Here is a 26405-nt window from a genome sequence, read left to right as displayed (position 1 = left end):
TGAGCCTGCGCGTCCGGAGCCTGTGCTCCGCAACGGCAGAGGCCACAACAGTGAGAGGCCCGCGTACTGCAAAAAAAAAAAAAATAATAATAATAATAATAATAATAATGCTTAAAACACATCAAGAAAACTGACTTACATAAAGCACATGCTTTTTCCTCTGCATACAGTGGCTCTCCTACCTCCTTGTCTGCCTAGCAAATTCCTGTATTCATCCCTCAAAATGTAGCTCAGATTGTCACCTCCCCCTAGAGGTCTTCATTTAAAGAATAAACTTTCTCTGCTCCAGCAACCATTTTCTTCCTTATGATTTCACTGTCACAAATTAGGAAATATCTGATGTATTCTTTCTAGCAGCATTTTTAGAATTCACAGAGCAGTAACAATTTTCTTTTTAAGTTATCTTTTTCATTAAAAGATAACATTCGAGGACTGACCCAGTCTTTGTGTACCCTTTGTACTCGTATGATTGTGCTTAACCACTATGTGATATTCTTGTTTATTTGCCTACACTTATTAATACCATCTTTTATTCTGTGAAGTCTTAACTGGGTCTTTCTTAACTCTAATCCCCAAGATTCTAGGACAGTGCTTGGCATATTGTAAACACCTAATGTTTAACTTCTAGAAATCTTTGCAGCTAACTTTAAAGATAAAAAAGATATCACTGTCACAAATGAGGGAACATTTGCTATATTCTTTGTTTTAGGCAATAGATTTCCTTTTCTCTTAAAACATTTCTTTAAAATGTTCATTGTGGGGCTTCCCTGGTGGCGCAGTGGTTGAGAGTCCGCCTGCCGATGCAGGGGACACGGGTTCGTGCCCCAGTCCGGGAAGATCCCACATGCCGCGGTGCGGCTGGGCCCGTGAGCCATGGCCGCTGAGCCTGCGCGTCCGGAGCCTGTGCTTCGCAAAGGGAGAGGCCACAACAGTGAGAGGCCCGCGTACTGCAAAAAAAAAAAAAATGTTCATTGTGGGGTGGGGGTGGGATGAATTGGGAGATTGGGATGGACATTTATACACTAATATGTATAAAATGGATAATAACCTGCTGTATTAAAAATAAAATAAAATTCAAAAAGAAAAAACTAAGAGGTAAGTAACTACAGTTAACATTCTTTCTGTGCATATATATGTGCAGTTTTTAATTTGTCAATAGTTTAGAAGAATGGCCTGATGCCTCCTCAGTGATAGCACCTGAAACTTTTGCATTTGATTACAGATTAACCAATAATAGTAAATGAGATCTCCCAGAAATTAGTCGGAAGACATTTTGCTCTGCCATTCATTAGTCATGGCAATGAATAAATCCCTTCTCACTGAACCGTTTTGCTCCGCTGTAAAGTAGAGGTTATGACCCTTGCCTCCCAGAATAGTGGTCATCATAGTCCTTTGTAAGTTATGAAATGCTGTGAGTACAAAACATTGTTATGACCACACCCTTGGGACAGGAGGAAAGGTTGGTTATGTTTGTGTTAAAAGTCCTCGCGTTTTTATCTCCCATCCCTTGGTTTACAGAAAACAAATGAACTGGGAAAGTTACTGTTGATTCTGTTCCCAGTTACCCCGGGTCATTGTTCTCTGCTCTTATAGTTCTAGCAGTTTTCACGTATAATTGGGTTTATCTCCTCTTTAAGAGTCCCAGTCTAGTCAGGCACTATGCTACTATGATAGATCAATTTTAGGAGACTTGGCTTTCTGGTAGTCTTTATTGACCAGTTTGAATATATTCTGTGTTTTCAGGAATACTTAAGAAATTTGAAGAAGAAGATTTGGATGACATTTTAAGAAAACGATTGAAGGACTCAAGTGAAATACCTGGTGCTCTGTGGCATATTTATGCTGGGAAAGATGTTGACAAGATAAGGGAATTTCTTCAGAAGGTATAATTTAGGTTACAGACAGTTTTATCTCTTCACCTTGAGCAGAGACTTAAATTTTAATGTAATTTCATGGGCATTCAGCAGTATAAGATGATTGAGTAATTTTTACTTAGGAGGATGGAATTTGTTGTTGTTGAAAATCAAAAGCTCCTTTCTCTTGAGGAATTTGAATGGCAGCTTCTCCTTAGTTAGTAGTACTCCTTCATCCCCTTAGAGTAAAGAACCTGTTAATGAGTCAGATGTTACCCTTGATGAAAAGTAGTGATTGGAATTATAGAATATAAAATCTGTCCTAGAAATACATAAAGAAGGCAGAATTTTTTTAAATTGTATTGGTATTTTTGGCTGTTGACCTAGAGAGTAATTCTGCTCTGTCATATCTCATTGCTCTGTGATACTTATTTGAATAGACTGAAACTGAGTAATCGTATACTTGTTAAAAAAAGTGACACATTAATCTGAAATTGGTTCAAACCCTTTTTTCAAATATTTTCTGAATTTTGTAATTATAAGGATTTCTTTTACTGGACCATAATTGCTGTTTTTCTTATTATACCTCATCTTCTTTCTGAATGGACTTAGGGTCTGTCTTTGGTCAGTGTGAAGCGAGGGAGCTATGGCCCTGTAACTACTATTTTATCCCAGAACTACCTACCAGTCTTTTAATTTAAAATGTTATAAATTATGCTTCTTAAAGCAGAACATTTCACTGGTTCGTCAGAGGGTCCCTTGAAAGTGATTTGTCAAGGGTTAGAAGGTTAGCAATATAAAGGTATTTATCTGTGTACCTACCTTAAAAAAAAGAGAAGCAAAAAGAAATGTTTATGGGGACTTCCCTGGTGGTCCAGTGGTTAAGACTCCACACTCCCAATGCAGGGGGCCCAGATTCAATACCTGGCCAGGGAACTGGATCCCGCATGCCGCAACTAAGAGATGCTGCAACGAAGGTCCTGAGTGCCACAACTAAGACCCCACGCAGCTGAATGAATGAATTAATGAATGGTTATGATGTCCACACATACAAATGGTTTGGCTTTTGGAGAAAAGCTACTAAACTAAGCTTTTCCCCATCCTTGTGCTATACTCTTAAAATAATTGTAAGGAACCAAATGGATGAAAGCTTCATAGTGGAGAGAATTCCCTGTCGTACCAGTGGTTAGGGCTCTGCGCTTCCGACTGCAGGGGGCACGGGTTTGATCCATCTTCGGGGAACTAAGATCCCACATGTTGCACGGTGCAGCCAAAAGAAAAAAAGACTGAAAAAGAAATAAATAATAGTTAATCAAACTATTTTTTTTTTAAAAGAGAACTTCATAGTGGAAGGAGAAGGTAAGAAGGGAGTATGATTTACTTTATTAATAGCGTATCAGTGTGCAATATTGTTTTCATGTCCTTTGGCTTTTCCAGTTGTAGAATATCATTTTCTTTAACTTAAGCTCAGTCATTGTTCCAGAAGATTCTGAGAACAGACTGTTATTGTAAAGAAAATTGAAATTTAACTGAACAGGATTTACTATTTTCTTTACTTATACTTAAATTGGGGTATGTATTTTCATTTTAATCTATATTTCAGATTTCAAAAGAACAAGGCCTTGAAGTTTTACCAGAACACGATCCGATTCGTGACCAGAGTTGGTATGTGAACAAAAAGCTTCGCCAAAGACTGCTTGAGGAATATGGAGTCAAAGCCTGCACTCTTATTCAGTTCCTTGGTGATGCCATTGTCTTACCAGCAGGAGCACTTCATCAGGTATATAACACACTTGTTACTGAAAGAACCAGAAAGAAACTGTTCTGAGTATAAATATAAATGAAAGCAGATGTAAGAAAGAGAATGACCTACACCAGTATGCCTTTATTAAGAAATTACTGAAACAGCTTTTCAGTGCTTGATGAGATCTGACATAATTAAATGCTTTGAGACCTTTAATTGTATAAACATGAGCCAGATTTCCATTTTTGTATTGTTACTGTTTGGTGGATTGAAATCTAATTTCAAAGACTTTTTAGGAAAAAAAGTTACTGTATATATTCATTTCTCAATAGATGAGACTTAACAGTGGGAGGAAGGAGTATCAGGACCTAGAGATGATACATTTTCTAAGACACAAGATATGAGTAGAATGAGTTATTAGGTAGACCATTCCATAATTCAGGCTTTCACTGTACTTCCTGCCTCTTTTTAGTTTGCTAACGTAGCAATAGCATGTCGAAAGAAAGATTTTTATAGCAACTGATTCACAAAACTTTAAAACTGAAATACACATCTAGTCTTTGTTTCTGTGGCTTGACTGTGTGGCACCTCGAAGAATGGCATAGAATAGATGGTGATATGGAGGGTTTTGCATTAAAAGCATACAGTGGGTTCCTATAAGTAGACTGAAGCTACCAGAGAGCAGTTTAGCGCTTATAGTAACAGAGTGCAAAGGAAACCTGAGAATCCAGAAAACTAGTTTGCCTCAGAGTTGGTTCCCCACCTTTGCCACCACCTGGTTATTGAGATGTGTCTGATGTGTGTACTTTTACCAAGCAAAGTTTTCTACATTTTATATAACTATATGTAGTTATTGCCTGTGTAATATTTGTGACACTATTATAATAGCCACAAATATTTCTTAAGTGAGAATAGTTGCTTAGTTTTTAAGATGTCAAGTTCAGGGTTAGATTTATCATTCTTAGATCTCAAACAGCATTTATTGTAAAATATAATTAAGTGTATTAATTAAATGAATGTATTAGTTAAATTGTTTTATTTTCTCATGGACTTACATCATCATTTCAGAGATGTGTCATTTATGATTCATATTTAACTGGGATTCACCCCACATACTATTCTTTGGCCTTCTAGCCTCTTATCAGAAAATAGCTAATCTCTATTCAAATGTAAAATGCCCTCAAAGGAGCGGTCGAGCAGTCTGTTTATAACAGAATAGCACAGTAAATATTTTTCTAACTAGGTGTAATTATTTGATAATACAAAACAGGTTCCCTTGAAAATCCTTACATAGTTTATCCAGTATCCATTTTCTTAAAAGTCAAACTGGACAGTGCCTTTTTTAGGTATCATTTGCATATAATGTACTTTTTAGTGTACAGTTCTGTAAGTTTTGACAAATATGTAGTTAGGCAACAACACAATCAAAATAAAGAACATTGCCATCACTTCAAAAAATTCCCACTTACTCCCTCCCACTCCCCACAAACTTTTGTGTTTAATTTTTATTGGAGTAGAGTTGATTTATGTGATAGTTTCAGGTGTACAGCAAAGTGAATCAGTTATACATGTACATATATCCACTTTTTTTTAGATTCTTTTCCCATACAGGCCATTACAGAGTATTGAGTAGAGTTCCCTGTGCTATACAGTAGATCCTTATTAGTCATCTGTTTTATATGTAGTAGTGTGTATGTGTCAATCCCAGTCTTCCAATTTATCCCTCCCCTCCCTTTCCCCCCTGGTAACCATAAGTTTGTTTTCTACATCTGCGACTCTGTTTTTGTTTTGTACATAAGTTCATTTGTACCATTTTCTTAGACTCGACATATAAGCGATATCATATATTTGTCTTTCTCTTACTTCACTCAGTATGACAATCTCTAGGTCCATCCATGTTGCTGCAAATGGCATTATTTCGTTCCTTTTTTATGGCTGAGTAATATTCCATTGTGTGTGTGTGTGTATACACACACACACACACACACACACACACACACCACGTCTTCTTTATCCATTCCTCTGTCAATGGGCATTTAGGTTGCTACATGTCCTAGCTATTGTAAATAGTGCTGCAGTGAACATTGGGGTGCGTGTATCTTTTCAAATTACAGTTTTCTCTAGATTTATGCCCAGGAGTGGGATTGCTGGATCATATGGTAGCTCTATTTTTAGTTTCTTAAGGAACCTGCATACTGTTCTCCATAGTAGCTATACCAATTTACATTCCCACCAACAGTGTAGGAGGGTTCCCTTTTTTCCACACCCTCTCCAGCATATGTTTGTAGATCTTTTGATGATGGCTATTCTGACCCGTGTGACCTCATTGTACTTTTGATTTGCATTTCTCTAATAACTAGTGATGGTGAGCATCTTTCCACGTGCCTTTTGGCCATCTGTATGTCTTCTTTGGGAAAATGTCTATTTAGATCTTCTGCCCATTTTTTGATTGGGTTGTTTTTTGATATTGAGCCGCATGAGCTGCTTGTATACTTTGGAGATAAATCCCTTGTTGGTCGCTTCATTGGCAAATATTTTCTCCCATTCTGAGGGTTGTCTTTTCATTTTGTTGGTTTTCTTTGCTATGCAAAAGCTTTTTAGTTTAATTAGGTTCCATTTATTTTTATTTTCATTAATCTAGGAGGTGGATCAAAAAAGATTTGCTGCTCTTCATGTCAGAGAGTGGTTCTGCCTGTTTTCCTCTAAGTTTTATAGTATCTGGTCTTACATTTAGGTCTTTAGAGTTTTTGTGTGTGGTGTTAGGGTGTGTTCTAATTTCATTCTTTTACATGTAGCTGTCCAATTTTCCCAACACCACTTATTAAAGAGAGTGTCTTTTCTCCCTTGGACACTCTTGCCTCCTTTGTCATAGTTTAGGTGTGTGTGGGTTTATCTCTGGACTTTCCATCCTGTTCCACTGATCTACCCCCGACTTTTTAGTCAACCTCTTCTCCTACCTGTCATTCCTACAACCACTTACCTGTTTTCTTTCCCTATAGTCCTGCCTTTATATGAATGCCATATGATTGGAATTATACAATATGTAGCCTTTGAGTCTGACTTCTTATTCAGTAATAATGTATTTGAGTTTCATCCATGTTACTGTGTACATCAGTAGTTGTTTCTTTTTATTACTGGGTAGTTTTTCATTGTTGTTTTCAGTTTGGGGCAATAATAAATCCACTATAAGCCACATTTACATACAGGTTTTTGTATGAATATAGGTTTTCGTTTCAGTTGGTTAAATACCGAGCAGTGGGACCACCTGGTCACATGATAAATGTGTGAGTAACTTTATAAGATACTGCCAGGCTGGTGGTTGTAAAGTGAGTTCCATCTCCTCTGCTTACTGTCAGTTTTGTTTTGAAGCATTTGAATCTCACTATGGCTTTAATTTACATTTTCTTAATAACTAAATATGTTGAACATCTTTTCTCGTGTTTATTTGCCATCTGTAAATCTGTTTTGGTAAATGTGTTCAAATATTTGTCCATTTTTTCAACATGGATAGGCTGGGATATATTAAAATTAAGAATTTCTGTTCATTAAAAAAAGCACTATTAAGAGTGAAAACGTAACCCAAGAGTGGGAGAAGTACTTGCAATACATTTATATATACATTTTTGTAATTGGGTTCTTTTTTTCTTACTATGTTGAATGTCTTTATCTACTCTAAGTCCTTTATCTGATATGTGCTTTTGCACATATATTCTCCCAGCCTGTGGGTTGTCCTTCCATTTTCTTAATGGTGTCTTCCAAAGAGCAGTTCTTAAATTTTGATGAAGTTCAGTTGATCAATTTTTTTAAATGTATTATATACTTTTATTGTATCTGAAAAATTTTGCCTAGCCCAAGATCAAAAAGACTTTCTCTTAAATTTTCTTCTAGAAGTTTTATAGTTGATAGTCTTACCTATAGGTCTGTTATCCATTTTTAAGTTAATTTTTGTATATAGTGCAGAGTGTGGACTGAAGTTCAGTTTTTTTGCATATGGACATGCAGTTGTTCCAGTACTGTTTGTCAAGAAAAAACAATTTTAAAATTCTTTTGAAAATGTAATGCATTCATATGATTTTTTAAAATTCAAACAGTACACAGTGGTTCACATTGAAAATTAAGTCTTTTTCTCACCTTTGCCCTCAGTTCCTCCACTCCAGAGGCAATCACTATTACCACAGAGAGAGTCTCTGCATGTAAATGTCTCTCTACTGCTTATACTTTCTTGGGAGAAGAGAGGGAAGAGAATAGGCTTTTCTCCTCAAAATAGTGGGCAAAGTAATCCTGTTAAAAAGCTTAGTTCTCAAGTCACTCTGCTTTAACCTCACTTAAACAGTATGTACTTGTATTCTATTCTGTACTCACACACACACTCCTACTTAAGATGCTATACTGAAATAGACTGAAACAGCATCTAGACTGGCAAAGTCTATTCTGATCTCTGCCACTAAATTGTTGAGTGTTCCAAAGTAAAAACTTCTCTGCTGCATATTTTGGCACAGAATTGCAAGAATTTCTACCTTCCTTCCCTTATGTGATATGATAATGACAGCAGTTATTTGTACTCTGTTTAAAGGGTGTTGTCCATGACTCACAAGTGGTGGTAATGTGGTTTTGAGAGAGAATTAAAAAGAAGTATGAACTCTGTTAACAACGTTAACTTGGATTTAAGACGCATTATTATTTACAATTTACATAGTCCATAGAGGTCCTGAAAACTTTTCATCGATGGCTTCAACACTTCCAGTAAACCACAGGTAGCCCTTTAAATAATCCCAGAGTCTCAGTGCTTCTCTCACACTTTAGCATACATCAGAATTCCTGGAGGGCTTGATATAACACAGATGGCTAGACCCCATGCCCAGAGTTTCTGATTCAGTGGGTCTAAGGAGGAACCTGGAATTTTACATTTCTAACAAGTTCCCAGGTGACGCTGACGTTACTGTTCAGGAACCATGCTTTGAGAACCACACAGATAGGAAGCCCTTGCAAAACCCAAGGCATGTAACAAAAAACTTTCGTCCAAATGATAGTGCAGGACTTGACTAGGGAAGAATCAACGTACCTTTCTTTGACTTGTCAGCAGTGAGCACTCAGAGAAGCCTGGGGCGGGAGGAGACGGACGCGGGACAACTCTGTGCAGCGGCATTCACATGTATATCTCAGCAAATTGAGGGACAGTGTCATAGCCACAGCCCTCTTTATTTTCTAAGAACTACTCTAGAATTGCAGGCTTAAAAATCTTCTGTTGGCAAACGTGGCTGTGTCTGTGAAACCCTGTGTATACCCTTAGATAAAGCAGGTGAATCTGGACCTCCAGGATTTACTTTCTCAGCTCTAGTGTCTGAGGTTTAGAGTAGCTTTCAATTTTAAACAGCAACAGTTTTTTTTAATACAAAATCTTTACTGATGATTTTGTCCTCAGCTACTTAACTGATTGTATTTGGTCATTCAAAGTAAGTTAATAATATTGCTAAGTTGTAAATTCTCTACATTCTTATGACTAAAAGGACTCAGACAAAATCACAGTGTCAAGACAATAACTTTCCTACTCTGAAAACAAAAGTTACATTTTCTTAACGTTACCTATTTATGATTACAACTGATCTTGAAGGCAAGTATGAATAAGACAGTCTGCCAAGGAAGTGAAATGTAAATGACTCAAAGATGGCACAAAAAGGGGTAAGTGGAACGGGAAGTTCAAATATATCCCACCTTAAAACTGAACTGCCTTTTCAAACTAACCCTTAAGTCGTTAAGCAATATATATCAAGTTGAGGTCATTAGGAAACAAAATAACATCTTGTAATCACTAACGAAAGTCACTGTTCTAAAAGTGATTTTAAAACAACCGTAAGAATCAACTTTTTCAGAGCTCTGGAATCTAATTCAGAACTTACATCGACCAGGGGACTGCTTAATGAAGAAGAGGACATCTGAGTTTTGGCCTTCAAGGAAATCTCTGACAGGTCACTGGCTGACCACCTGAGATGAGATAACCGAACAGAGACATCAGTGAGCACGCCAGAAGAGGAACAGTCTTTGCAAAATTAGTTTGGAAAGGTCACAAAACAAATGGATGCCTACAATCCCTATCAGTCAACAGCAGCAGACTCTGAGGCAGGGGAGAACCTGATTCTAGTTACCACATTATAATGTTTAGATGTCTAGTATTCAACAAAAAGTCACAAAGCATACACAGAAACAGGAAAGTAGGGCCCATTCATAGGGAAAAAATACCTCAACAGAAACTGTCCCTGAGGAAGGCCAGACATCAGACTTACTAGATAGACTTCTAAGTCAGTTATCTTAATTAAATATGCTCAAAGGGCTAAAGGACTATGGGAAAAAAGAAAGAAAACCAGGCAAATGATGTATGAATGCAATTAGAATATCAGTGAAGAGAAATTACTTTTTAAAAAATAGTTCCAGGGGCTTCCCTGGTGGCGCAGTGGTTGAGAGTCCGCCTGCCGATGCAGGGGACGCGGGTTTGTGCCCCGGTCCGGGAAGATCCCACATGCCGCGGAGCGGCTGGGCCCGTGAGCCATGGCCGCTGGGCCTGCGCGTCCGGAGCCTGTGCTCCGCAACGGGAGAGGCCACAGCAGAGGGAGGCCCGCATACCACACAAAAAAATAAATAAATAAATAAAAATAAAAAATAGTTCCATATGCTAAAAGTTACATGCTAGAACTTTAGAAGGACTTAACCCCCACAGCATGTTCAGATGAATGTAAGATGAGACAGGGCATTTGGAGCCTGTGTATGCTGGTATGACTGAGTTCATGTAGGATTGTAAAGCATCTGTTAGACAAGATATCACAGGAGCTGGGTTCCTCTTGACTTGCCATTTATTGGCTGATTTATCTTGGAACAGGCGCTGAACTGCTTATCCATAGTTTCCTGCTCTGTGAAATAGAGCATCTGTTCTACAGACCCATAATGAAGATCCAATGAGACTGCACAGCAGTGCTGAAAATGTGAGAGGCATCCACTATGTTCATCCTCCACAGGAACCAACAACCTAATGATTAAAGGAAGAAAATGTTTAATATATATGCTACCGAGTTATCAGTAAAGGCACAGTGCTTCAGTTAAAGAATAAAGACGTCTGCAGCTGTTCAGGTGGTCACTGTGCCCAGGGGAGCAACTGCAGCCCCTCTGGAATCTCTTCACTCTGTCATCAGATTTTTTCCACAGTCTCGGTTCCCCACTTACCTCCCTCTGCTCACTTCTCCCAACGAAATTTACTTTCATACTTTAAAAATTAGAATAAATGTAAACGTTTAGTTTTTCAGTTATTTCTCCTTTCCCAGGAATTTTATTATATCTTTTAATATCACTAGAGGACAGCAAAGAAACAAAATCCAGATTGGATAAGCTTGGTCCTTTCTGTCTCATTATACTGAGTTTTGATAGAAGGCAGTTCTAAGAAACTGTAAAGTGCAGAGAGTTAGTTTGTACATGCTGAACAAATAACAGGTAAGATATTGACTGGCTTCTTGTGAATACCATTTAGTCACGAGAGGGAGAACTAGCAGAAAAACAGTTGTACTGATGCCACAAGAGACTGAAGGGTATCTTTAATTGGTTAATTTGAAAGAAAAGGCACAAAAGAAAAATAAAAGGCACAAACAGAATCCTCGGAGAATTCTAAAACTGCTGTGGTCAGTAGATCTGTCTGGAACTACAGTTTTCATCACAGTTCCTCATAAATAATCAAACTAAGTTTCATTTCCTTTAAGCTACTCTCTGGTGTAAAAGTTAACAGTGAAATGACCAAATGCAGAAAGTCAAAGGAGCAACAACAGACATCCGGATTGATTGCACTGATTGGTGAAACAGATACCTTCCAGTTAGCATTTTGTTGTTGTTGTTTTTAAGTAACACCCCAAAATCCACCTTGACAAAATTGATAATTAGGATCTGATTATGATTATCAGCCTCTCTGAAGGATTCCTGGAAAAGTTCTTTTCAAAAATATTCCATTTACATGAAGCTTTTCAGTGATAAACTTTCTCATAAAGTGTGGTGTTCCAACTTTGAAATGCATTTGATGTTTTGGAGAAAATAAGTTCTCTGGTGAATTGTCTCTTGTGTCAGCAGACAACTTTGCTTCTCTTTATTCCCACCTCCTAAAACTTATATTTTTCTGTTTCTGTTTGGGGAATAGGTACAGAATTTTCACAGCTGTATTCAGGTAACTGAAGACTTTGTGTCTCCAGAACATCTAGTACAGTCATTTCATTTAACACAAGAACTGAGGCTTTTGAAGGAAGAAATCAATTATGATGATAAGCTACAGGTAAGAGATGAGTTTTCTAACTAGCTCCTGTTCTGCAGGCTTGTTATATTCAGAATTATAAAACATGCATAACAGCTTAGGCCATCATTGCCTGGTTTGTCACATTAGGATAACCACCAAAGATTAATGCCAGTATTTAATTATATGACTAATTTTAACTTTGGCTTTTTTTTTAAATTCTGGTGCAGTTTTCATTTGTTAATTTAGCTCCTGCTGAAGTGATTAGAAATACCAACATCTCTTTCAGGTTAAAAATATCTTGTATCATGCAGTCAAGGAAATGGTGAGAGCTTTGAAGATACATGAAGATCAAGTAGAGGCTATGGAAGAAAATTAGGTGTGGTCCAGTTTGATGTTTTTAGGCCATTAAACTGGAATTACTTACTCTTGAACAATGATACATATGTACACTGACTTAAGCTTCATAAAACCATCAGTGCCAAGAAATTCTCTTTGTAGTAATTACTTGTTACTGACACCACAGCAGTATAGCATAAGTCACAGCTCCTGTGATTCAGTGATATTAAAACAAGCTAAATTTTAAAGCAGCAATTCATAGCTGTTTTTGTATTATAGTGTATATGATGTTTGTGAAAATGCCAGATTTAAAATGATGTATTTATTTTTGGAAAAAAATACAAAATTCTATGCTATATTGTTGATCAAGTGTAAATGTGACTATGTACAGTTTACTAAAATAACTGATATTTTTCACTACATTGAGACAGTTACTGTGAGAATAGGACACAAACACCAGCTATTGCCTGCATTTGGGAAATTGCTGAATCGCACAGCATACATGTCATAATTAGAAAATTACTGCCAAATGATTGTAAAATTTGTAAAATATAAAATATATACAGTAGATACTAAATACAGACACTTCAATATTTTGTTGAAGCTATTGACTGTACAATTAAACATTTTCAAAAGGTGTAATTTATTTAAAATTGTCTCATTTTGGTAAAGTTTATGTGAACTTTTAAAGCTAAATATTAAACTTAATATGCTATGTAAATATATACATATATACATTTAATGATGTATTTTTTTAAAACATTGGCTTGCTTTTATTTGTTAAAGTGCAAGTGTTACATATGGCTTTGTAAAGTTGAGAGGGGTTTTACATTTTCCATTAAAAGGACTTTATCAAAAATTGGCTAGTCTAAGAGTTCTCCCTCTTGATATGCCGATTACTGGGGGCTTCGTCATCATCAAGGTGACTGCCAGCATTTTCTTGTGATACAGTTTCCTCCCGGAACATCTCCCTCTTGTCTTTGATTCTTGTAAGCTTTTTAAGCTTTCTTCAGATGTAATAGGTCATCACAAGTAAGTGCCTCCACTTTCTTGTCCTATGGCCCAGCTAATGAATACAGGTAACTAACTCCAACATTTGTTATTTGTGAATAAATACATTTAGTTGAAAGAGGAACTCACTCATACATTAAAGTCATGATCATGAGAGTATGCGGTCATAACAATATCAAATAAGTGCTCTTCGCCGCAGAGATGCTGTCACAGGGAGAGGAGGAGGGAGAGAGTGGGGGCAGGTGGCAGAGAAGAGCCTGCAGTCAGCCAGAACTCAGAATATGAGTTCTGTTACTGTGTGACCTTGGTAAGCTGCTTTAATTTGGAGTCTTGGCTTTAACAGCTGACTCCCGTTACCAGTTGGTTGCTTGAGGCTCATATAGCCCTACCCTAACCTTACCTTTTGAATTTTACTGGAAATATGTAGCCCTCCACTGACACCTGCAGGATGTTGAAGGGATGGCCTTTTCTTATCTATCTATCTATCTATCTGAAAGCACATAGCTTAAAAGAAAAAAGTGGTAGCCTAAGTTGTGACCTTGTAAGCTGCTTGGTTTTTATCCTGTTGCTTATGTCCACCATTTCTTAGTTCCACGTAGGCTGTTATGCCACCCTCTACTCCAGGCAAGGTTCAAGCCAGGAATGTGAGCAATTAATTACATTTCACATTAATACTCTACCTGGCACATGGGTTAATGGGATGGATAATAACTACTTGGCCAGTGGTTTTACAGGGGGGGCGGGGGCGGGGCTGGTGAGTACGTGCATCTTCTTTTGTAAGATTTTGACTTTAATACCATTTTTCCACAAGTGCCTCAACTCATTAAATGGTATGTTTTGCTTAAACGTTTTTGTATATTCCATCGGATTTAATTTTGATGTGAAATTAATTTCAAGCCCATGATACTAATTCTGGAGTCGACCATCTCCTTCTGGTCCCCAAAAGTCTGCCAGGGGCCCAAAGTCTTTGGTGGTTTTCTTCCAAAATGTTTTTGCTTCTCTTGCTGCTGTTTGAGCCACTTTTAAACCATCCTGCAACCCCTATAGAATAGTTGAAGCTAAGGCAGATCAAGCCTGGCAGTGTGGCTTTCAGAGAAGACTCATCTGATGAGAGTATTCTATCTATCGTCAGAATCCCATGCTAGTGACCTAATTCTTGGTAAGGGGTTGGGGGGGGAGTGGAAAGAGAGGACCATAATGCTTGCATCAATCATTAAAGACATTCTTTGACTTTTTATAAGGCTTGGGAGCTGTTATTGATCCAATTTCTGATGGACACATTCCTCTGACCATTTACTTTGTCCCCTCCATCCTTCTGGTTGGCTCAGACGCTCCTCACATATGAAGTCATCTGAATATGTCCATTTCTTGCAGACAGTGAAGGTAGTATTAAATGTGTAGAATAATTTGAAAAACTTCAAGATCAATGAGACTTTATAAAGGGAAACTTGTGCTGAATATTTGGGTCCCTTCTATTAAATTTACTCTAATGTCATTTGAACCTGAATATGAATTCCTTTTCCTGATTAATGAATTACTACATGCATGGCAGAATGTCTCTTCCGCCATGCATTTTGGGATTGTAGCACCCATAGAAATCATCGTCTAGTTCTCTGTTACTTCCCTTTGGTAGATAGGGTATGGGTTTAACGTTATCTAGGTAAGAATAGTGAGCTTCAGAAGAAAAGTGTACTCATGTACACATACTATAGATACAGCATGTTCTATTTCTAGATGCCAATCTGTCAAAGCCCAGACCAGATCCAGGATTTTCAGCCATAGAAGAGGGGCAAGAAAATGACAATTAAAATCCTACAGCTATTCAGTATACAAAACACAATGAATTGGGGTGTGTAACAAGTAGCCAAGATACAAAGGTGGTATATGCCACCAACCCTGTCACCAACATTCAGACTCAAACCTTTCCAAAGTCCAAAATTTATGACATTCCTGGCTATCCAATAATTAGGTTATTAACCGTGATGGTTATGTCTTGAAACCATATAGAAGATACAGGAACTGAGTAGTAGTAAAGTACTTTGTTATCACAGTAATCAGTCTGGCTCTTTGAATGAAAGCAAAGTGACTTTCAAACAAAAATGAAATGTTAGTAAGCTCTGGGTCACTGGCTGCATACAAAGTGGCTTCCCTTTCTTGACTGGGGAAATTTCCACAGCTGACTTAAGCTGTTCAGTCAGTTCTCTGTATATGAGCCAACCAGCTGCAGCTAAGACTGGAGGACTGTCTGTATTTTCTGTGCTTTATCTATAAAAAAGATCTCATCCCTGGGGTCAGTGGTGGGTATTGCAAGGATCTGTGTTGTACGTGTAGGTCAGAGCTGGACTCCATTTTGCAAGGTGGTATATTCTGAGGGACACATTAGGAGTTCAACAGTGTTTTCCTGCCCCCTAGATCTTGAATCTAGATTTGACAAGTGAAAGATGTGGATAGCTGGGTCAGTGAACAAATGGAAACGAGTAAGTGCAAAATGAGATGGGAACTGACTCCTTTCCCAGGAGAGCTCGTATAGTCCTCTGCCAGCACAGTGAGGATGGTAACTGACTCACAGGTCCTACAACACTATTGTAGAACACGGGACAAAAAAGCAAAGAATAAAGGTAAGTCATACACGTTTAGTAAGTGGAAGAAGTTCATGATAAAGGGCATGCAGGGATCACTGCCCCCGGCCACACGTGCCTCACAAAGCATGAGAGTTACAATACGTGGGGACATTTTAGGAAAGAAGTTATTATGTGTTTGGCACTGGTAATATGATAAATTATTCCATTAGGAACCTCCGGATTGTGCCATCAATGCTAAATACTATGTAACAAGTACAGTGGATCACTGCATAACACAGGCTTAGGGGCTCTGACGCCGCACAGTCGAAAAACCACATATAACTTTCTAGTCTGCCCTCTGTATCCAGTTTGTGTCCAAGGACTCAAGCAATGCGGATCATGTATGTTGTACTATAGAATTTACTGGAAAAAGTCCACGTAAGTAGTCACACAGTTCAAACCCCTGTTCAAGGGTCAACTGAGGTGTAAAACACATGGAAAAAGGTGGTAATACATATTGCCTGGGGTTAAGGAAGGCTTCAGAGAGGTGGCAGTATTTGTACAATCCTTCAAGGAACAGAAAAAATGGGACAGAGTGAATGTTGGGGACATATTAATTTGCCTTTGGCCCTTTTCCATAGACACATTAGCTGTTTGAGACTTCGAACATACTTTCAACAGTGACAAAATCATTTACTCTTAAATTCTTGTTCTAGAGGAGGAGAGGGGTAGGAGCTGCTTCTGGGGACTGCCATTATAAAAGGTGAAGGATTCAGTTCAATAGATACCTACCAGGATATGTTATAGGCAAGGGAGTGTAGTCTCATCTCCCCCATATTCTGCAGTTAGAGTAGATTATTTTCATATCAAACACCTGGAGACACTATGATCACTTGAGGTACTTTTCTTAGTTAACTGAAATTTTAGCCAACCTAACGTTTATTATGTCTAGTCGTTCCTTTGGAAATTGGTAACCATATGTGGCATATAGGGGAAATTTTCACCAAAATTTTCTAATAACTATTCTTTTTTTTTGCAGAAACAAATGTTGAACAACACTTTGTTAGCAAACTTTTTCCAGATAGAAAGGGGAAAAGCCAGCCTACAACCTTTTCCAGCCTATAACCTTTTAGGAAAGGAGACAGAATCCCATTATACTTAATTCCTAAAAATTACAGCACCATGCAAAGTCCAATGAAACCCACGGGACTTAAAGGAGGGGAAAATGGGATTTGCACATAACATTGAAAACCTTTATCAGAAACATTTTTTCAAAGGCAGTAGTGGTTTTACATAGGTTAAATATTTAAGAAACAGATTAACACTGCAAGTGTGGCACTTTACCTTGAAGAAGACTGGAGGTTTGCTTTGGAAGTGGGCGTCCGAAGGGTTGCAGCTTGTGACTGAGATATTGTGAAGCGGTGGAAGGAGGGTTATCTGAAATTAGAGGGAAAGCTGTAACACCAGATCTGGACAGGTATGGCTTAATACCACCGGGATAGTTCAGGTGCCATACTTACGTTTTCCCTGCAGTCAAAATTGCCTCTTAGGCAAACATAAAGTTCACATTATGCTCAAATTGTTCCCTATATATTAATCACACTTGGGTATATCTGCCTTTTTGAAACAGCTGAACTGACTGTACAACAAAAGATTATTCAGATCAAAGCTTCTAAAGCCAATGAACCCATAGGATTTCAGAAAGTTCTAGAACTAGTATTAAAAAGTTGGAACATCCGTTTAATTGGTTATCAATGACTTAGTCATCTTGTCACACACCCTCCCAGAGGAGAAATGAAAGTAGAAATTAATCCCATTTAAATTGAGCCTGGTGACAAATGATTATGTATTCTAAAAGAAAGGTACAAGCTCCAGAAATTGTACAGTCATGGGAAATTGCTGTTCATCCTGGTTAGTGGATCTTTGAGGCACTACATAGGACATAACTGATCTACTGGACTCTGCTTCCACATATGGTACCTGAGTTAGGGAGTCCACATTTTGGTCTCAGCATTCCATTCACATCTTTCCAACCATTAGCAGTTCCAGTACTGTCAACTAAACTCTGGGGAGAAGGGTTTGTTAAAAGTTAGGGGTGACCCACTAAGTCGCCCTGAAACTGTTTGATTTTTAAAACCTCAGGAATTTAAAAAATTGCTTCATCTATTTTTTCCTGATTTATCAAGATAGGCGAGTACCAACAAGTATAAAGAACTGAGGGTAAAAGCAGGTGACCACTCTATTGGTTTACCTCCCACAAATCTTTTATGTATTTTTCCACTTTATGGAGCATAGATCACGTGTTATATAAAAACTGGTATTATGTTAGTTGGAAAAAAAATTATGTCATTCTAACATTTAAACTAAATATTTCTAATAGCTTTATAATCCCACAAATAGGTTGATTATCGCATAACCACGGAATGGCAATGCTGTTTCTCAGCTGGGCGGAAAAATTGAGCCAAAGTCCAAATCTCTGTCTTGAATTGTGATCGTATTCATTCTTTTGCCAGTTTTGCAGTAAATGAGTTATGTTTCAAAAATTCAACAAATTCCTCGAGTACTATATTCAACCTTAAAGACCAAAGAAAGCAAAGGTCCTTCTAGAATTTACCACAATACTCTATAAAGTGTTGGGTATTTAAATAAATGAAAATTGGTTTGTGACCTTATTGCTGCCTCTACAGAACTTTTAGTTTTTACTCTGAAACTAAAGAATTTTGTGGTAGTGGTTAGCATCTGTTTCAAATACCTGGGCCCCTCCCTGGACAGCCATTTCCTCATAAGAACAGGGAAATAATCTGACCTAAAGCCAATAAAAAAACCTATTGGTGGCAACAGAGGCCCTGGGACTTCATTATACTCTCAGTACTGAGACTTCTTTAAACTTCCAGGGAAGATAGGCCTGAAAGTCATCTGGTTCCTCAAATCAAGAATCCCCTTTCTCAGACCACAACCTCCCTTTCTTCTTTCTAGAAGCTATCTTTTACCTCTGGGAACCCCCAATGAGGCAGGCATTAGTCCCTCAATCCTACCCTACTCACTAATCACCTAAACTTATTGTATCCTTTGTCTTCCTAGACTCTGTTAACCTTCAAGATATTTGTATCTTGACTCCTTCACCTCTTTTCCTTTTGTCATACCGAGAAAACACTACCCTTTTTTTCCCCAATTTAATGTCTACGAAAGACCACAAAAACTGGCCCCAGCCTTACCAAGACCCTTTTGGGTACTGAGCCAAATATTTTCCATTCCTCAAGACTAGGACCTGACCCTGGCCCCCTCACTTTCAGGAAATGGGGGGAAGGACAATCCATATGCGCCTCCCCCAAATTTTCTCATGTGTGTCTTGCCATGATCTGATTCTGACCAAGCTTACTCAGTTCCTCCTCCCCATTTCTGACTCCATGCCTTTGTTCTTTACCTAGGAAGCCATTTCCCCATCCTCTGACCACATCACTACTTTCATGAAGGCTATGCTACTTATAGTTTTAGTGGCAGAAGGAAAGATGGATATTTATTAAGTATCTGGTGCTTGTATTTCAGATGACACTGATTTAAATATTTTTGCCTATACATAGCTATAAAACCACTCGACTATGAGAATATTTACTAGAGACCAACTAAGGATTTTTTAACTCTGCAGCCCACCACAAACTCCTTCAAGCGAACAAGAACCAGAAAGTTTCTCACCGTCCACTAGATGGCACTGTTGGTCTGCGGTGACTCTTAGAAGGACAGGCTTCCAACTGGAACAAAATAGACAAATTCTTAAAACAGTCAAGCCACTTGCTCTGGCAGAGGTCTCCAATTAGGCTACACTGGGATTATGACAAAATATGATAAAGATCACTGTCTAGAATGATTTGATAAGTAACAGCTATTATTACTACAGTTCATGTCTAGACTCTTCAGATAGGTTAATAAACACACCCTACAGCAGACTGCCTCACACTAGTATTCTTTTTTTTTTTTTAGTATTCTTTTAAAACAACTTTAATCACAACTCCTCACAGATGAAAAGGGATAACACAGAAAATGGACATTAGGGTTTTCTGCAAGTGCTTTTAAGGACAAGCTCAACTTTCATCAGGTGGTCTCCAACTTCTCCTTGGGAAGCAGAGTAGCTGGGTGCAGTGGTATAGTATGCACCTGAAGAAAAATCTGAATGACCAGGCCCCTTGGCCACAGTAGGAAAACTAGACAACTCAGCTGGGCCAGTGTGGCCCAATAACAACAGCACAGGACTGCTAGTCAGACCTCTCTTCTCTTGGCTCTGCTCCCAATCTGGTATAAAACTTCATGTAACTCCTAACCTTCTGGGCCTCAATTTCTTTTTTTAAATAAAATAATAGGTTTAAAGGTCCTAAAAATTACAGCATCCAAAACATATCAAAACAAAAAGTTACCAGCCAAAGCAATCTTGAGAAAAAAAACAAAGCTGGAGGTATCATGCTCCCTGACTTCTGGACTATACTACAAAAAACTACAGTAATCGAAACAGTACGGTACTGGCACAAAAACAGATGCAGACATCAATGCAACAAACTAGCTCAGAAATCAACCCATACACATATGGTACTGGCACAAAAACAGACACAGAGATCAATGCAACAGAATAGCTCAGAAATCAACCCATACACATATGGCCAATTAATCTACAACAAAGGAGCAAGAATATACAATGGAGAAAAGACAGTCTCTTCATTAAGTGGTGCCGGGAAAACTGGACAGCTACATGTAAAAGAATGAAATTAGAACATTTTCTCACACCATGTAAAAAGACTCAAGGGATAAAAGACCTAAATGTAAGACCAGAAATCATAAAATTTCTAGAAGAAAACAGGCAGAAAACACTCGACATAAATCATAGCAACCTTTTTTTTTTTTTTTTTTTTGGATCTGTCTCCTCAGGCAAAGGAAACAAAAAGCAAAAAGAAACAAATGAGACCTAATTGAATTTAAAAGCTTTTGCACAGCAAAGGAAACCACGGACACAACAAAAAGACAACCTACTGAATGGGAGAAAATACTTGCAAATGTTAGGACCAATATATAAACAACTCTATTAAAAAAAAAAAGGGACTGAAGACCTGAATGGACATTTTTCTAAGGACAGACTTCCCTGGTGGCACAGTGGTTAAGAATCCGCCTGCCAATGCAAGGGACATGGGTTCAATCCCTGGACTGGGAAGATCCCACATGCCGCGGAGCAACTAAGCCCATGCGCCACAACTACTGAGCCTGAGCCCGAGTGCTGCAACTACTGAAGCCCGTGCACCTAGAGCCTGAGCTTCACAACAAGAGAAGCCACCGCAATGAGAAGCCTGCGCACCACAACGAAGACCCAACGCAGACAAAAAATAAATTTTAAAAAATAAAGACAGATGGCCAACAGACACATGAAAAGATGTTCAATATTGCTATTCAGAGAAATGCAAATCAAAACCACAATGTCACCTCATGCGTATCAGAATGGCTATAAAATGGAATATTACTCAGCCATAAAAAAGTAAATTTTCTGCCATTTGCACTAATATGGATGGACCAGTAGGGTACTATGCTTAGTGAAATACATCAGCGAAAGACAAATACTGTATGTTACCACTTAAAAAAATAAAACGAATATAACAAGATCGAAACAGACTCACAGATACAGAGAACAAACTACTGGTTACCACTGGGGAGAGGGAAGTGGGGAGGGGCAAGATAGGGACGGGATTAAGAGGTACAAACTACTATGACTAAAATAAGCTACAAGGATATATTGTACAGCACAGGGAATACAGCCATTATCTTATAATAATTTTAAATGGAGTATAATCTATAAAAATGTCAAATCACTACACTGTACACCTGAAACTAATACTGTAAATCAACTACACTTCAATTAAAAAAAAAAAGTGCTTAGAAAGTGTTAAAAGCTGAAAGATAATGTACTTAACATTTTGAATTGACTTACCTAGAGACAAAATACTTTCATTATTTCAATAACCCTGTGTTCAAACACTAGGGATAGACAATGGCTTGAAGAACTACTTTGAAAATATCTTCTTATTCCCCCTTAAGCATGGTTTCCAAAGTATGGATTTACATGTGGTTACCATGGCAGTACAGCTAAAACTGTTACTACATACTAATTTTCTGAAGGAAATGTTTTTGTCAACATTCTGTGAAAAGCTAAAAGAACTCAGGACTATGCTTTCTAATGCCTAAATAATTATCTGGGTTCAAAAGCAAGAGGCCATCACGGAGTAAGGAAGGACAAGAGTCTACTCCCCTTCCAGTACATGCATCATTCACTTTCCTTTAGTGGAAGCAAGCTTTCCTTAAACCCCTTTCAGGGTCTTAAGCTAGACAGAGAAGAGAGGAGAACATCTTAAAAACAAACCTCAGCTAGGAGATGAGGCATGTGCCCTGTGGATCAATTAAACAAGTGTTTTTGTTTTAAGGACCTACTCCATGGAGACACTGCTAGGCTGCTGCAAATGTACCAAGTCATCTGGTCAAAAGGCACATACATTCTATTGACAGACTCAAATCCAAAACCTAAAAACAAGATCAAACAAGAGGACTAAAGAGTGTGAATAAAGGCTTCAAAGACAATGGAAAAGTAAAATTAGTCCATTTAACATGAATTTTGTTAGTGGAAATGCATAAAACAGGGTCCTGCAAAATACATGTCAAACTGCTAGACGTAACGAGAGGGAAGGGGGAGGGGAGACAGCAGAGGAAGAACGGGAGGGTGCCTTACAAAGTGTTCATGTCAAAACATAACAAAGCTCATTTTTAAAAGTGAAATGGCTACGCTAATAATAGTTTATTATTGGCACAATCTTTCAAACCTCAAGTTTCATAAGGAAGTTTAGGCAAACAAAGTATTCTCAGAGTCTAGGATACTACAACACTGAGACGGACAGTGAACAGAGAATAGAACTCTTATATTTTAAGAAACTAGTTTAATTTGGGTTTCATCTGCACCAAGATGAGACACAGGAAAAAAGTGACTTCTGCATGGTCATCCATCTCATCATACTTCTGCTAGTTTCATCACTAGACGTGTGAGCCCAACCCTACCCCCTCAACCCAATTGTCCCCGATTCCCTCAGGAGAGGCGGTATGCTGTTCATCCATATTTTTGCCTCTCCCACAATAAACTAAGTCTACGCTTTAAACACGAGTGCCTTATACCCAAAAGTTTCACTTAGGTCTTCCTCTTCCCCTTCCCCTCCTGGAACATCACTGGACTCTGCAGAAAGGAGAGTGTTCATGTAGTGCTTTGCAGCCTCCGCTCTGAACGGCGGGCACGTGCCCCAGAATGGCTGCCGCCAGCCAGCCCGAGCACTTTCCGCGTGTGCCAGCCCAAGAAGGCTGGGAACACATTTAAACCTCACGAGCTCCCTTGTTCTCGTCCACCCTGGTTGTAGGGGTAACTGACTACAAAACACTGAAGAAAACCTTTAAGATACCAAAGTAATCGTCTGACAGAATGTCTTCAAATTCATATTCAAAACTTCCAACACAGAAGCCGTACAAAACTTGCTCTTTATCTACCAACCACATTCAACGAAGGTATAAAATACAATTACTTTATTGATTTCTTACAATCAATACTGCCAACCAGCATTACTTCCACTCATGCATCATTAAAAACAAAAGGATATTTCCTTGGTATTTTCAAATGATGCATTATACAATAAACAAAAAAAGTTAGAACTTAAAATGCACCCTGATTAATTATGTAAACTGGTAATTTTTTTAAAAAGCATAACTAATAATTTGGTTCCTTTCTTCATAAAATGGAAATTTAAATATTTCTCCTGATAGTCTTGAGGTTATCATTATGTTACGAGTAGTGCAAAGTGTGGCACACAGTTTCTTCTAGAAAGGTGTGTCTTACACACCTTATTAAACAAAGGAAATGTGCATAACAAGATGCATACAGTCAATGCATGAATAGAAAGCATGTTTCAAATACAAGGTAGCCCCTCAGGCAACCGTTATTATTTAGGTTTTGCATTATCATTTATGGCATTATAGATTAATTACACATAACATACTTTTATACATTTTAACCCTGAAGAAAAATAATTGTTGCTTGAAAAAAATTATTCCAGGTAGCCATTTGGTTTGTATCAGGAGAAAGTGAACCTCCAAGAGTTTAGTATCTGCCAAGTCTGGAATCATTAGCTCGAGTCAGTAAATCCGATGCGCGACATACTTCACAGTGACTGTTTACGAGTCTTGTCAATGCCTCTTCTCTGCAGGATGCTGGATGCAGCATCTCCGGGACACCCTTGCATGTGGTTTTCCTTTTTTTTTTTTTTTTTGCTGGATTAACTGTATTACCGTATTATTTCCTCTTTTTCACCTCTTCTATGGCCTTCCATTTTAATTATTCATAAGTCCTTTCAGAATATCTTCAGAGAGTTCCATGAGGGGAAGTTCTGGAGATGGAAAATCCAAGGGAGGAAGATTGGGTATTGGAATATCCTTGGCTTTCCCAGTATTTGATGCAAACCTCTGCCAGGTTGAAGAGGCTGTAGCAGTTTCTGCGTGTGGTGGCAAGCTCCATAACTCTGACTTTTCTACAAAATCAGCATCTACATCAAGCTCCTTTTCTATTGGGCCTTTTAGAAGTCTGGCCTTTTCAGCCTTTAGCTGTTTATTTTCTCTCCTTAATCTTTCATTCTCAGCCACGAGGAATTCCACATGCCTCTTCAAATCTGCAATTTTGGTTGCCTGCTCCTCTATAATTGTTTTGTCATCTTTTGGGGCTTTGCTTCCAATGCACAGCTCTGTTGGCTCGCTCTTCTGCTGAAGTAAAAATAGTAGTGTGTCTGGATCCCTGTCAAAGACCCCCTGAATTTCAGGCAAGTGTTTCTCTGTGGAAGGGCTATAATTCTGAGAGAGTAGGGGGCTCTGGCTGTCTGCGTCCTCAGCAGAGGGTCTGTGAGATGCCTGAAGCTGGGCGGCGGCGTCCTTCTCTGTGCTCTGCTGGGCTTTCAATCTTTCCTCCCGCTTTGCCCTCTTCCATCTCTCCTGGATGAGGAGGAGCTGTTTCATGTGGCTATCCCTTTGCAATTCCAGTGATAAATGAGCCTATTACACAGAAGGAAAGGTACAATTTAACATTTTAAGTCGCTTCAGTAATGTGTGGTAAATACTATTTCAGTATCTTCTTTTCTGAATAACCCAATAGCACTTAAAATTTTTTATTTATACTGTTGGCAATCCAATAGAACCTCAAACACTTTTCAAAGTAACTAAATCTTTCTAGATAAGCTAACATTTTCATTCATAAACAAAATACCATTCAAGAAGTCAGAAGAAGTCCTATTCCAGTTCCAGTCGACATGGTGAATCAGACCGTTTTTGAATGTGCCTTTCCCCTCTGCAATTCTATTTGTACTCACCTTAAAATCAGAAAACTTTCCTATTTAGACTTTAATTCTACAACTAGCTAAAGTCTCGACGCAGGTCTACATTACATGGCTAGCACAAGCAGTTCTGGACAGTCAAAGGGAAGTGCACAGAATGCAACACAACTTTTAAGTTCTCTTCGTTCAGTCTGAGGAACTGGTATCTTTTCCCTGCCGCTGATATCCCCTCAGATCTCCTTAATTCAATTAAACAAACATTTACCAAGTAACTCCTGTGGACCTGCCACTTTTATAATCAGGAAATCACCTTTGGATAAAGATGTAGCTTTGTATAAAGGTATTTTAAAAACCTAAGCAGGCCCTCCCCAGACACAGAAGACAATTTAAAGCCATTGGTGAAACAAATTTAAAAGTACCAGAACTGCTTAGGAATTCAGGAAAAGACAGGTCTGGATTTAAATTATCTTTGACAAGCAAAGGGAAGGCCAACTGGTTTCCCCTGGGCCAGGCCTGCTTACTTACTGTGAGCTCATGGTCAAATGAGCTAATGATCAGGAAAGGCACTAACGAGTCTCTAAAGGACACTCCTGGCAATCTAAGGTCTGTGAGAAACCCCTAGAAAAAAGGACAGCAGTTTCTGCATGCCATCAACAGCCGTTCACTTAGTTTTATTTTTTATTTTATACTGGAGTATAGTTGACTGACAAAGTTGTGTTAGTCTCAGGTGGATAGCAAAGTGATTCAGTTATACGTGAATCTATCCTTTCTCAGATTCTTTTCCCATTTAGGTTATTACAGAGTACTGAGTAGAGTTCCCTGTGCTATACAGTAGGTTTTTGTTGATTATCTATTTTATATATGTATAATATGTATATGTTAATCCCAACAGTTCATTTAGTTTTAATTTCCTTTCTGAAGTACTCATCTCTTCCCCATTTTATGTATTTTTGACTGCAGTGTTTTGGGAGGAGCACAATGCTTTATTTTATACACAATTCAAGTCTCCACAAGAAAATCCTTCTAACCCTTGTTGAAAATATTAAAGTGTCTTACCTGCTCAGACTGTGTCAGCTTCATAGCTTCAGAAAGATACGCTGGTTAAAAAAAAAAAGAGACACATTAATATATGTGTTGCCATTTTGTTATTAAAAGGTCAAACAGGGGCTTCCCTGGTGGCGCAGCGGTTGCGCGTCCGCCTGCCAATGCAGGGGAACCGGGTTCGCGCCCCGGTCTGGGAGGATCCCACATGCCGTGGAG

At 38.4% G+C, this 26405-nt stretch overlaps 2 protein-coding genes across 14 annotated transcripts in view; one reads left to right on the top strand and one right to left on the bottom strand.

The window, feature by feature from the left end:
• JMJD1C (jumonji domain containing 1C) overlaps positions 1-13812 on the top strand; it is a 316570-nt gene extending 302758 nt beyond the window's left edge. For 3 of the 11 annotated variants that reach the window (XM_024115698.3, XM_028482034.2, XM_024115697.3), the window contains 4 exons: positions 1744-1883; positions 3457-3633; positions 11765-11896; positions 12144-13808. In XM_024115698.3, coding sequence (XP_023971466.1) covers positions 1744-1883; positions 3457-3633; positions 11765-11896; positions 12144-12233 — 539 coding nt within the window. In that variant the 3' untranslated portion in view covers positions 12234-13808. Of the gene's footprint in view, positions 1-1743; positions 1884-3456; positions 3634-8170; positions 9323-10468; positions 10554-11764; positions 11897-12143 lie in introns of those variants that run through there. The other 8 variants (XM_055081404.1, XM_007121516.4, XM_007121519.4 and 5 more) reach the window with 6 other exon arrangements.
• The window catches only part of NRBF2 (nuclear receptor binding factor 2), a 45402-nt gene continuing 28409 nt past the window's right edge, over positions 9413-26405 (bottom strand). Inside the window, exons 3-7 of one of the 3 annotated variants that reach the window (XR_002890567.3) lie at positions 26202-26242; positions 23826-24867; positions 19459-19514; positions 17110-17202; positions 9413-10615 (exon numbers count right to left, since the gene is read on the bottom strand). Coding sequence is in view for 1 of the 3 variants with exons in the window: in XM_024115700.3 (XP_023971468.1) it covers positions 24157-24867; positions 26202-26242 (752 nt within the window). In the remaining 2 variants the exon portion in view is untranslated. Of the gene's footprint in view, positions 10616-17109; positions 17203-19458; positions 19587-23340; positions 24868-26201; positions 26243-26405 lie in introns of those variants that run through there. The other 2 variants (XR_008616323.1, XM_024115700.3) reach the window with 2 other exon arrangements.

The sequence above is a fragment of the Physeter macrocephalus genome, chromosome 20 (genome assembly GCF_002837175.3).
Source record: "Physeter macrocephalus isolate SW-GA chromosome 20, ASM283717v5, whole genome shotgun sequence".
Taxonomy (NCBI): domain Eukaryota; kingdom Metazoa; phylum Chordata; class Mammalia; order Artiodactyla; family Physeteridae; genus Physeter; species Physeter macrocephalus.
The sequence above is the reverse complement of the archived record's forward strand: the minus strand, read 5'-3'. Positions and strand labels throughout refer to the sequence as shown.